Below are 14129 nucleotides of genomic sequence, written 5' to 3'. Positions count from 1 at the left end.
TCACCCCTCACCGGACACTGTGCGTCGCATCACTTACAGCGAGCTGCGAGACCAGGTCAGTAGTGTGACCACAGATTCAGTGTGCCACAACACTGCGGCCGTAGAGGGTACCACAGTGGTACTGGTACTCGACTCCCCCCTCACGGGCAGTGTGCGTCACATCACTTATGAGCGGCGACACCAGGTCAGTCAGTAGTGTGTTGGCCACAGACGTCAGTATGCCACAACACTGTGGCCGTAGAGACACCACAAATGCAGTGGTGTATGACTCCCCTCTTCGGACACCGTGTGTCGCATCACTCACAGGCTACAGCGAGCTGTAAGACCAGGTCATTAGCAAAGAATACTACCTTTACTATAATACTATGTGTTTGGACTGCGCCACAGATGTGGCCGTAGAGAGGGTAAAATAAATACTAAGGATGCTCCGATTAAATTAACTTTTAAATGCCTACACACGTAGGTAAGGCAGGAGCTTCATGACAGAAAGGGACAACGAAACAACGAAAGTGCTAGTATTGCCGTAGATGCCATACGAGTACAACGGGTTTTGCCGGTGGTAGGACCTTGTGCAAGGTCCGCCCGGATTGCTACCACCATCTTGCTCGCTAATCCTGCTGTGTAGCAGCAGTGCTTGCATTATCGTGTTTCAGTGTGGAGAGTGAGACAGCCGGTGAAATTACTGGCACTTGTGGTATCCCATCTTAGGCCTCTAGGTTGGCAACGCATCTGCAATCCCCCTGGTGTGGCAGGTGTCCATGGGCGGTGGTGATCTCTTACCATCAGGAGACCCACTTGCTCGTTTGCCATCCAGTGAAAATAAAAAAAAAACAATACAGGCATAGATGAATACTTTCTACAACGACTCTTTGTTTGACGCTCTTTCATCGGACTCCGACCCCCAGAATCCGTTTGGAGAAAAATCTCTATTGCAACCTACCCCCCAGACCCCGACAGAATTTGAACACGCAACCTTCTGATCTGGAGTCAACGACAGGAATCCGTACCAAAATAGATAGATCACAATGGCCTTCATTTGAATGAGGGCTATCGCGTATGAATTCGCCGCTAGAGGCGCTAGTGTAGCGTGAGGTCTCCGAAATGTCAAATCTCATAATTTGGGCGAGCTACGCGGGTTTATTTACAATTAGAATAATTTTGTGAATATTTTGCATTACCTGAAATTAATTATTGGCAATTATGCGTTATGGGCAATTAATGTCTGTGTTTTGAGACAGTTTTGTCTTTCGGAAACTTTTGTCCTCCCTTTTTTTCCGAACAAAACGGGACTACGCAACACTGTGGTTGCTCATATATTTTATGGTACGGTTTTAAGGTGTATTCAATTTTTAATCTTGTTTTTGTTTTCGCGCCCGTAATAAAGACTTGGCTTTCAATGAGGGCTATCGTTTTTGTCTCACTAGATTGCGTACTGTTGCGTGAGGTTTTTAAGTATGGCTTTCAAAGTCTGTTTATTACGGGCGTGAAAAAAAGTTTAATTAAAATCATATTTAATACACCTTTAAACCGTACCATAAAATATCGAGCATGCCAACAGTGTTGCATAGTCCCCGTTTTGTTCGAAAAAAGGGAGGACAAAGGTTTCCGAAAGACAAACTGTCTCAAAACACACATTCATTGCCCCGGAACGCATATTTGCCATAATTAATTTCAGATATTGCAAAATCTCACAAAGTTATTCTAATTATAAATAAACCCGCGTAGCTCACCCAAAAACTATGACATTTGACATTTCGGAGACCTCACGCTACACTAGCGCCTCTAGTGGCGATTTCATACGCGATAGCCTCATTAAAACCTCACGCAACAGTGGCGCCATCTAGAAAGACAAAAAACGATAGCCCTCATTCGTTGTACAGGTATCCCGCCTCGCCGGCAAGCTGTCAGAGCTGGGAGTGACCCGCGGCTCACGGGTGCTCATCTACATCCGCTCATCCCGGAGGCGGTGATCGCAATGCTGGCAACTAACAGGATTGGCGGCATACATTCTGTAGTTTTTGGAGGTAAGTAAGGGCCCAGTTTCTCGAAGCATATTAGTCTAATAATATTAGTGTTTTGTTACATATTCTAATTAAATTTACGAGACAAAACACTATATTAGAATTGTAAACTTTGAGAGAAACGGGGCCCAGTACATACTTAGCAGTACCCCACCCAAGTCCCGAAAGAAACCCCCTAAGCTGTAAAATATGGATGCGTTCCACGGGTGACAGTCTTTCCCGGCCCGGATAACACCGACATGGAAATACCGGCCCTGTTTTTTGTGTACACGCCCATAGAAACTGACAGGAGCTTCTATGGGCGTGTACACGAAAAACAGGGTCGGTATTTCCATCCCGTCCCGGTATTATCCGGGCCGGGAAAAAGTGTCACCCCGTTCCACAAACAAGTTTTTTTTTATTGGCTGATCAGACTACCATTCGGGGTTTGTGACAGAATGTATGAAAATGCAGCGGTGCGTAACAGAACTCCAGACTTTTAGCAAAAGTAATGAAGTACACTAGCAAAGTCGTTAGAACCAAAAGAATATAATAAATATATTGATTATCAAGTTTAAATCGATCTTGGAAAATAGCTTTAAAAGCGGACACGCATATCTTGTGAGATGATATTATCAAATAATATTTGCATGTGCATTTAAATTGAATTTTTTTTCCACGATCTTCTTTTTGATATTGTAATATTGTTTTGAGATATAGTTATTACGTTGTATTTTTAGTTTTGCGGCAAGAGAACTTAAAACTCGTATTGAACATGCAGAGCCAACAGTGATTATTGCAGCGAGCTGCGGTGTTGAAACAAACAAAATTGTCAGGTGTGTACAATATATTTGAATAACACAGTAGCATTACTATAACAATGTAATCATTTATGCAATTCTAAATTACATAATGTACTTATTTATTACTCATGTTCTTATAGAGACTGTATCCTGCAGACAAAACTGTGAAAGCAGTTTTGCAGGGCTATGTACAAAAAACTATGTGAAAGAATGCCAAATTAATTTGTTTTTTAATTATAATTTTTTCATGTATGTCACGTATAAAGTTGCGACCAAACCGCTGCTTAAAAAACGGTGACGGCACGGAATCGCAGTGACGCACCGTATCGGTTTTTTTTGCATGCTTTCCACATCGCTGCTTAAAATACGCAAACGGTGCGGAAGCGCAGTGACGGGCCGTAAACGACAAGACTTTTTGTTCGGTAAAGTCCTGACGTTTACGGCACATCACTGCGATTCCGTATTTTAAGCAGCGGTGTGGAGAGCATGCGATAAAAGCGGTGCGCATACGGTGCGTTACTGCGATTCCGTGCAGTCACCGTTTATTAGGAAGCGGTTTAGTCGTACCTTAATGCATGTTGAAAATAGCCTGAATGGCTTCGAGAAAAGCATGGTACGGCCGTGCCTTTGTTTTTGTTTTGCTTAACTTGGAGATAATTCAGAGTAAAAGTTAATATAATTGTTTTAGGTATAACGATGATCATTCGTCGTCGTCATTGACTGTATTGGTTAATTCCGTTGTATTGTACGTATAAGCCCCCACTGTGTTGGTACAGACATACATTATTAATGTACTACTTACTTTTGGTACTAATTAGAAAAACCTTAAAAAAAACTGTAATTGGTACACTTTACTTTTATACAACACTTTCTTTCATATATATCTTATATTATTTTAGATACAAAGACATCTTAGACGAAGCTCTTTCTCAAAGCACGCATCAACCCTTAAAGTGCATTATATATCAACGGAGAAGGGTTCTGGAATGTTCCCTAGAAAGGGGTCGAGACTTGTGTTGGGAAGAGGCCATGGAAGCCGATCCGGTGCCATGCGTGTCCGTGGAGGCCAATGAACCCTTATATATACTCTACACATCCGGTAAACAATTAATTTAATTCGAATTTATTAAAGCACATGAATGAAAGTTTCAATGACGAGTAATTTAGTAGTAAATAAAATATTACATTCGATTTGAAATAGACTTTGTAATTGTTTAATTTGCGGATTTTATGTTGGTATTTAAAGAATAGCTCTTGCGGTACAGTTTAGGTACGTATAAAGAAGGAAGAGTAATCGGGCCGCAATCATACTAATTATTATAAGTGTGAGCCCTTAGATGTTTGTTACCAAATCACGAGATAACGCTTTAAGGTGTTATGATTAAATCTGGCACAAATACATTTATAGTATAACTTGAATTAATATAAAACAATTTTTAATTTTCGTAAATTTCATAATTTTCGCGGCATAACTAGTATTTAAAAATATAAATTTTTTGAAATTATTAAAAATATATTCAGTTTGAAAATAAAATTAACATTGTTGAATAAGCATTAAAAGTAATATATGTGTTTAGGTACATAAATCAAATTTGAAGTCATTTTGCCAAAATAAAAACTAAATGATTGTGAATAATTCATTTAGTTTTTATTTTGCAACAATGACTTCAAAATTGATTTATGTACCTAAACACATATATTTACTTTTAATGCTTTCATTTAAATACAGTGATGTACCTTTACCCCCTTAGTCATTCTATTGTACATAATTACATTATGTGTATGTGTTTTAGTCTGTGTGACAAAAGCAAACGTTGTAGATAAATGCGAAGGAAAGTTTTGTTAAGAAGAGTCTAACAAACGTTTATGAGTAAAAAAAACTTATGATTCACTAAAAATGACACCAAAAGCCAAATTTCTATTTTTTTTCTGCAATTTATTAACGGGATTCTCATCTCATACATATTTCTAGGTACCACCGATGCTCCGAAAGGCGTGCAACGTCCGTGTGGCCACGCTGCCACTGTCTGTTGGACCATGAGCGCCATATACGGTCTTAAAAAGGGTGTGTGGTGGGCAGCCTCTGACCTTGGGTGGGTGGTGGGGCACTCATATATTTGCTATGGCCCATTGCTCGCAGGCCTGACCTCTGTCATGTTTGAGGGCAAACCTGACAGGACTCCAGACCCTGGCCAATATTATAGGTAAGCTTAGTGAACGTAAACAAATAGGTACCATAAAGCATATTCATAATAATATATGTAGGTACACACCCATACCTTGATTTTCACCGTATAACTATTTATTTTTTATAAGATGCACGGTAATAAATGGTATTGGGAGCCTCCGGTGTTTTTTTAGTGAACTTCTAATTTACTTACGTAAATTTTATCGATGATCATTTGTGTTTTAAAACTTTTAATTACCTATTCGAATAAGGGAGAAAAGTCTGAATTCAATTGTATTTTTTATATATACTTAGTAATTGATATCTTCACTAGCAGCAACGATTTGGGTTATTCTTAAGTTAGCAGTTATCTGTGCAATTTTATATCAATGATCAAGCAATTTAATTGCGATTACTCGACATAACTGAAACCATAAAAACAATTTTTCATATAGAATCATCGAACAGCACAGAGTCAACGCTTTGTTTACCATACCGACTGCGATACGCGTGCTCAAGCGGGCCGACCCCAACACCAAGTATGCCAGAAGATACTGCTGCAACTCTCTCAAGTCTGTCTTCATTGCTGGAGAGCACTGTGATCAGGAAACCCGCGTAAGTACAGTAATGGTTATACAAGGTCAGGTTTAGTGAAGGTCTAACCTTATGGTTATTAGCCTAGCGTTGGGTCTCATTTATGAGCAAACGCTTAGTGGGACATGTTCTCGTTTCAACCCGATTTTACGCGGTTTACGGTCAGCCGTCCAGGAAGACGTCTAGATCATTCGACCATCGCCGCCTAGGCCCACTACTATTCAGTTTGTGCCTTCACTGTAGTCACAAACAAAAATAAAATTGACGTTCACATAAGTTAAATCGTAGGATTTAACTTATGTGAACGACCGACAAGATACAATAAAAAACTTTTGAAAATTTTTTTTACGGTACCTCCTATAGACGTCAAGTGGGGGATTTTTTTTTTCTCATCCAACCCTATAGTGTGAGGTATCGTTATATAGGTCTTTTAAAATCATAAGGGGTTTACTAAGACGATTTTCAGCGATTTATTTGCGAAATATTCAACTTTAAAGTGCAAATTTTCATTAAAATCCTCTATAATCTAAACTGGTGGGTGGAAAAAATTGAAAAAATTCAGGATGTAGTAAGTATATCAAATTTTCAAGGAAAACTATAACGGTTAAGTTTGCTTAAGAATTATTAGTAGTTTAAGAGTAAATAGCAGCCTAAGGTATAAAATATACCTAAACTATGGAAGATTCCGTACACAATATGAAATCCTTAGAAAAACATTACTTGATTTTTTCATAATGGCTACGCAACCCTATCTTGGGCGTGTCCGATACGCTCTTGGCCGGTTTTATTAATACTCCTGCGCTATTGTCTTTTGTTTGCTTTGAGAGGTCGTCGCTCTTTATAGCGACTTCTGAAACATACAGTTGACTTAATGAATAATTAACTAATTAATTATTTCGACGCGTGACAAACCACACCTCACACCTTACGTTACACATTTTTTGAATCTTTATTTATTATTGAACTATGATCCATACAATGAATCCGTCAGATCCAACAGACATTGACTGTAAAAACTTAACAACCTTAGTATTAAGCTATTTAAGCTACATGTGGTTTATTTGTTACTCTATCTGTGATAAAAATGTTTGACGAACGTATCGAAAAAGACAAAAAAATATTATAAGAGCGTTACAATCGCAAGGTCTGTTTAAAAAAGTAGCTAAATAAATGAAAAAAGACTAGGAAACTGTAAAGATTTTTGAACCTAGACATATTTAAAAACATTGATATAATGTATAACGGAGCAAGCAATAACTGTCCAGTACATTATGCAAACTAATTCAGTGGCACTGTTAACGTGAACTCTGTTCTTTGTTTAACGCCCTTTCAACCGGTGTAGACCTATTGAAAGTAAGGCTGGATAAGTAAGTTTTCATTTACAAGGAAAAAACAAGTACCTAGTTCTTGTTTTGTTTTTATTATTCTTGATTTTTGTGTACAAAATTGCAAAAAAAAACATTTCACGCTTTATATGAAATGAAATGACCAATGTTTCGCATTTCACATGGTACAGTAATGCTCGCGATCAAAGATTATTAGTGGCAGTTTGTGAAATTTTGTAAGTTCTTAGGTGGCAAAAGGGAACCCTGGACCTCTCATCCGATAGTCGTCTTTTAAAATACCCACAGGAGGGCCTGTCATATTCTGCACCAGAGGCGCGTTAAGTCAAATTGCTGAATTACTGTTGATTATTTATTTTGCAGCTCTGGGCAGAGCGCATATTTGGCGTGCCTGTTCTGAACCATTGGTGGCAGACGGAGACAGGATCTGCGATTACTGCCGCGTGTCTCGGCTACGGCATCAAAGCCGTGCTTCCACACTCCGCTGGCTATCCGGTACCGGGATATGATAGTAAGTTTACCCAAACCGTCTACAGCTAAGTGATCCAGAGAATCTTAGACTAGTCGCTGTGAGGCATCAGTGAAAGCTTGATATTTCTTAAGGGGCTCTTGGGAATTACCATTGAATCTCAAAGAACTCTGTCGTTTGAAAAGGTTGGGGAAAGGCTGGGCCAAACCAACACAGAATAGTTGAAAGTACTGGTACCAATAAATGTAGAAATCTGCTGCATAACTGAATGAATGATTTTTTTTCATGCAATTGCAACTAACTGACATTCTGTTAAAGCTCGGCTTCACAGTTATTTCTTTAAAAAATACAGTTCATTTTTGACAAGGTTTGTATTGTGCACCGCATTAACGTGCAAAATATACTTAATAGTTCTCAGAGGCTTAAAAAATACTGAATTTACAGTGAATTTGCTAGAACTGTTCCCCAAACATTAACCCTCATTTTATTCAATCTTAGCATTTGTGTTTTTCTTTGCCTTTACCAGACACAGATAAATACATTTTACAACAATGGATTTGTATCTTCTATGTATAAATTGTTAGTGTTCCGAGTTCTGACACTGAAATTAGTATAAACCTTTTTTCAGTTCACGTCCTAAGAGAAGATGGCTCAGAATGCGAGACGGGTGAAGTCGGCAGACTGGTTGCAAAGCTGCCGTTGCCACCGGGCTTTGCATCAACACTCTGGCTGGCCGATGAAAGGTTCAAAAGAACATACTTCGAATCATATCCTGTAAGAAATTGTCTTGAAATTATTTCGATCCTAAAAACCATTTCTCAATTGCCTTCATTAATTTTAAGCTATCATAATATCTGCTTCGTTTATCGTAATTATGATTTCTAGGCTATGTGATTCCTCTATTGGACCAAATTGGACTTAAAGAACTTGTAAAAAATAACGCAATAAAACAAAGATCTTTGCCGTCCACTCGATGAATTAATGGGTGGGTGCTCGAATCTTTATACCATAGTTATTTATGTTTATCATATATTCTTTTAGGGTTACTATGATACCCAAGACGCAGGCTGGATGAGTGCTGAAGGAGCGGTTTGGGTGGTCGCCCGTGCTGACGACATTATCAATGTAGCTGGCCATAGGCTCTCCACAGCAGCCATAGAGGATGTGGTCCTCAAACACGCAAGGATCGCTGATGCTGTCGTTGTCGGAGCCCCTGATGTCATGAAAGGAGATGTGCCATTGTGTTTATATGTCATGAGGCCACCACAAGATGGTAAGTATATTACTGCTTATGATGAATGTTCTTTTCAACCAGAGGGCTTAGGTACTCTGAAATTCGAAAATCGAAGTTCGTATCGTACCGTCCCTTTTACTCTCGTATTGAATAGTATAAGCGTCAGAGAAACGGAACGACATAACTTCGATTTTCGAATTTCGTAGTAGCCCCTGCAGACGTCCATTGCTCGTCATTCATCCATACTCAACTCAGTGTCTACTTTGCTTAATAACTTTCACGTTGCACGATTTTTATATACTTGTTTAGTTTTTGGGCAACTTTGTAATTATGAAACTTATTTACTTGCGTTGAGTTGAGCCCTAAAATGATTTCCAAACCAAGTTACTGATTTATTTGATTATTAACACAAGATAAATATCCCTCCAGGCGAAAGTAATGTCTATATTTATTTCTTGATAACCAATTTCCTTATCCTTTTTTATAGATGAAGAAATAGTAGCAGAAAGTACGGTTACCCAAGAACTTATTGCTCTGGTCCGTCATTTGATAGGACCAATAGCAGCATTCCGAAAGGCAGTAGCAGTACCCGCTTTACCTCGAACAAGATCTGGTAAAGCCCTAAGAGGGGCAATTGCAAAATTGGCCAGATCACAGTTAGTAAAGCTGCCAGCTACAATTGAGGATGCTAGTGTTTTTGGAGAAATTAAAACTGCTTTACAGAAACTCGGATATGCCATTGACGCGCCAGATCCAGAAGTCTAAGAACTTTTTCGAAAATAACTAATTGTAATTTATTAAGTTAACACCTAGCTCGAAAGCGCATCAACTGTAGTAAAATTGAACTTCATGCGGTTTCTGGAAGGTCTAGATTAAAATGATGTATTGTTTTGAGTTTATACGCTTACGAACTGAGTGTTCGAAATATTTATTGTATTTAGTTCCTAATTATGGTATTTATTTAGTGACTCCATGTTTTTTTTTCTAACAAGATCATAAAAGGGCAGTGAGCAATTATTTAAATTTAGTTCTTATTCATTCATTGATTAATTATTCGTTTATTCAGTTAGTTTGGGATACAATTTGGGATACAATTACTAAAATGTGTTTAGTTTTTTTTTAGTTTGCTAACTAACCAAAGTGTCGTTATTATTAATCTAGTTCTAAGTGTTTAACTTTACAGTGGCCAACAATCATATTTTTTCAAAGTACAGAAAATTGGTAAGAATATTTATTGGCGACTTTATTTTAACATTATAATATTAGGGATATTTTTGTCGTCTTAGAGAGGGTACCGCCGTGTCCCTGAATAGGCATGCTTCAACTTTTATTGACATTAAGTAATACGTGATTAATGTAAGTGTACCAACTGATGTTATCTTCTTTTAAATCTTTAATAGAGTAACGTGACAGACTGACTAACGGAAAAACAACGAACAACCTAAATCACTTGAGATAGAGACAAAATTTTATAGACGCATGCTCCTTGAGGGTCATAAAAATGCACTAAGAGCGTGTTTTTTTAATTCTGATGGGATAGGTCATAAAAGGGCAATATTTTCAAGTCATAATGGCTACATATCTGTAAACTATAATTGATAGAGGCTTGTATATTCTTAACATCCCGCGGGTGAGATATATATAATAATAATATAATTTACAATTTCTTTCAAAGTGCTTTATGACCCGACACGCACTTCGCTATTTTTTTTATTTATTACGCTGGCGTCGTGGAATTATTGTGTAGTGGTACCAATTAAATTTCTTTAATAATAATCGTTAATTTCACTACAAATAAGTAGGAAATTGCGAGAAAAGCTTGTTTTTTTTAAAGTAACCCAGAGGTGCCTTAACATTTCACAAGAAAGAAACAAAGAGAACATATTATAAAAACAATTGAAACAAATGTTAATAAAATGGGTTACACACACATAGGTATACCCATTCTTACGCACACACACACACACACACACACATATAATTATTAGACAAACATACATGATAAATCAAAACTAACTGAATGTATCAGAATATAATATAATAGAATAGTTAAGTATTATATTGCAATGCCCTTGTTTGAAACACTATTAATTTATAACACCATGTAATTTTACAAAATTTGAGTAATAAATCAATGAGGGCTATCGTTTTTTGTCTCACTAGATGGCGCACTGTTGCGTGAGGTTTTTTAATTAAGTATGGCTTTCAAAGTCTGTTATTACGGACGTGAAAACAAAGTTTAGATTAAAATCATATTTAATACACATTGTACCATAAAAATACGAGCATGCCACATTGCATAGTCCCCGTTTTGTTCGAAAAAAGGGAGGACAAAGGTTTCTGAAAGACAAAACTGTCTCAAAACACAGACATTCATTGCCCCGGAACGCATATTTGTCATAATTATTTTCAAATATTGCAAAATATTCACAAAATTATTCTAGAATTATAAATAAACCCGCATAGCTCACCCAAAATCTATGAGATTTGACATTTCGGAGACCTCACGCTACACTAGCGCCTCTAGTGGCGAATTCATACGCGATAGCCCTCATTGAGTTTGAGTTCACCTTCTGCACAATTCTGTTAATTCTTGTGCATTAACGTTTTAAATAATAATGAGTAAATAGGTTTGTGGCGCAGAGCTCTTGCGGAGTAAGAACTTCATTGAGCCATGTAAATTTATTAAATCCATTTGAATTGAAAGGGTATGTATTTAAATGTCTTGTAAGTGTCAGTAATGTCACTCGTTTTGTATTCATTTGATCGGGAAATTGACTAGTAGGTAGCTCTGTTTTATTAGTATTTTTTATAAATTATAAGAATAAAGTTGTGTGAACACAATAAATCAATATGAATAGTTTACTGCATATTGTTTCATTAATTAACCGAATTTCAAAGAGTTTAAAGCCTTTTTTAGAATGAAGTATTATCCCACCAAGAATCCCTTACAATTTTGATTAAAGCAAGATCAGCTTCGTAATAATTAGTCCAGTATAAGAAATGGTGGTTATCAGTTGAAATACGGTCGAAGTCCTCTCATTTTGAGAGGAGGCCTATGCCCAGCAGTGGGACGTATACGAGGAGGGATGATGATGATGATCCCTGAAACGGCTTATTATGGCAGTTGTCAGAATTCCACTCAATTATTCATTCAAGCACCACAAAATTTATTGAATCAGGCGTTACTTTGCGGTGGGTCCATATAAATGGTTTAAATATCAATACTATAAAGTTGAGTGCTTTTGTGATGATGCGACATGGCCAAGAGTGAAAGCCGATGACAATTAGGATGTCGATATGTGCAGCAGGATTTTCGATTTTTTAGAGGCGGAGCAAAAACTGAAAAATGCCGCCCTTACTTTTATACTACTTACTTATATACTTAGCCATTAGACGCGCAATGATGGACATAAAGCCTCCCGGAAAGAACGCCAGCACAACCAGTCAAGCGCTGTTCTTTCTGTGTTGAGCCGAAGTTTGTCTTACAATACAATACAAATATTCTTTATTGATCACCAAAAGCAGTAAAAGACATTACAAAAATCAAATTAAAAAAACAGGTAGACAATAGGCGTTCTTATCGCTAAAAAGCGATCTCTTCCAGACAACCAATCTCTGTCGGTTGTTTTTTTGAGAAAAAAAGCCGTTATATAGGGTGTCTAGAAGATGGTGTGCCATTTGATTATTCTGAGTGTTATTTCAAGTCAGAAGTCATAGCAACATATTGTTAAACATACAAGTGACTGCAAAATGCATTTTTGAAAAGTACTCCTACTTTTCGGACACGGTCAAAGCTTTCGAGAGATAGTTAACTTGCACAAAGTTACACAGCTGGTCAGACAAAGATTTTTTTCCGTGACAGCCCTTTAATTTGTAACGGCAAGTTTTCTGTAATGTACTGCGTATTCTATTTTTTTTTATTCACATTGTAAATAATATAAAAAATATGCAACAACATACTGTACCAAGGACAGAAATAAAAATCGTCGAGTTCAACTTTATGGCACAGTTAAATAAAAAATAGAAACCCCTGAGAACTTCAAATATCACAAATCTTCAAAAAGTTTGTGACTATTCTAACAGTATAGCTCATGCCTAGATTCACTTTCAATTTCCCAAAAAAAAAAAAAGTTTAAAGAAAAAAAATGCTGGTTTATTTGGTCAATAGTAGCAGTCAGTTAAACGGGATAATTTGCATACGACAAAACGGTGTTGATAAGAACGTATTTAAGTTGTTTTAATAATTATTCAAAATTTTGTTCAAATTAAAATAATATTCCTTCACAATTGCCGTGTTAGTTAGAAATGACAACGGAAAATGGTTTTTAATTTATTTATTTTAGATACGTCGTGCCACCCGTCGGTAGTTCCCCCGGCAAACTGACATGACGGTCTTGTCACTTAATGCCCTTGGCTGATAGCGGCAAACATATTGCCGTCTCATAATTCGAAACCCTGCAAAATATATACATTTCACTTTCTCAAAAATCATAAACAAAATCATTCATGCTGTGCGTATCGTTAAAGTTCTCGATTCATTGCTTTAAAAAAAAAATGGTCAAAGGGTTAAAACGGCCGATGTCATTTCAACTAAAATTTAATGTCAACGCCTGGGCAGGTGTCATTGATCGCTGGCTGGCTGACCTGTGTGATGTATTCGTGTGTGTGTAAGATAACCATCGATAGGTTATAAAGTCGATGAAGCTAACTTTGGAGGCGGCAGGCGTAAGCTTGCCTCCGGAATCCAAAAGTTTAATGGTTACTTTACCTAAATGTATGTTTCAGAATAATATTATTACTATATTATATATAAATAAATATTATATTTATGACATTGGGCGACTATACATCTCATAATATCATTAATGTCCTTTTTTAAATTTATGACGGTCGAAGCATTCTACACTTCCCCTGAACATAGATATGCTTATTTAGTTTTAGTTTTTTAACTAAGGGACCCCATACATCCCTGTATTATTATTTATTATTTTCTTAAATTTTATACTGCAGTTTATAAGTATTTTATTTGTAGTTATTTATTCAGCTTTATTGCCTTATGTCACGTGATCAGATTAGACGCTGGAAAACGAGCGTCAAGTGACTTGGATGTGGCCACGCCTTAAGGTCGCGGGTGAGCAAAGTAATTGTTTCAGTTCATACCCTAAAATATATATTTTTCATACTTTTCTTTCATCTCAGGAATTTTATTGATATTTTCTTATGCAGTTGTTCGACAAAATACACATTTTCAACATTAGCTGCAGCATAAACCATCGACAAAATCGTCATAGAACCGTATGTCAACAGCCACTGTCAGCAGGGCTACTACGAAACTCGAAACCTGAAGTTCGTATCGCACCGTCCCTCTCGCGCTCGTATTAAATAATATGTGTCAGAGGGACCGCACGACACGAACTTCGAGTTATTATTATTCCCTCAATGGCGGCCTTAAACTTCGAGTTTCGAGTTTCGTAGTAGCCCTGCAGATTGTCATTTTTCTGTCAGTGTCATGGGCA

The 14129-nt window shown here is 37.2% G+C and overlaps 1 protein-coding gene across 1 annotated transcript in view; it reads left to right on the top strand.

The window, feature by feature from the left end:
- The window catches only part of LOC141439441 (acyl-CoA synthetase short-chain family member 3, mitochondrial-like), a 24514-nt gene extending 13642 nt beyond the window's left edge, over window positions 1-10872 (top strand). The window contains 11 exon segments of the mRNA XM_074103727.1: window positions 3-55; window positions 1881-1944; window positions 1947-2028; window positions 2741-2836; window positions 3703-3902; window positions 4776-5007; window positions 5426-5585; window positions 7271-7418; window positions 8005-8150; window positions 8418-8649; window positions 9098-10872. Of these exon segments, the coding sequence (XP_073959828.1) occupies window positions 3-55; window positions 1881-1944; window positions 1947-2028; window positions 2741-2836; window positions 3703-3902; window positions 4776-5007; window positions 5426-5585; window positions 7271-7418; window positions 8005-8150; window positions 8418-8649; window positions 9098-9375 (1691 nt within the window). The 3' untranslated portion in view covers window positions 9376-10872.
- The last annotated feature ends 3257 nt before the right edge of the window (window positions 10873-14129 follow it).

This window comes from Choristoneura fumiferana, chromosome 20 (assembly GCF_025370935.1).
Source record: "Choristoneura fumiferana chromosome 20, NRCan_CFum_1, whole genome shotgun sequence".
In the NCBI taxonomy this organism is placed as follows: domain Eukaryota; kingdom Metazoa; phylum Arthropoda; class Insecta; order Lepidoptera; family Tortricidae; genus Choristoneura; species Choristoneura fumiferana.
Note: the sequence above shows the minus strand (reverse complement) of the source record. Positions and strands in the feature narration are given on the sequence as shown.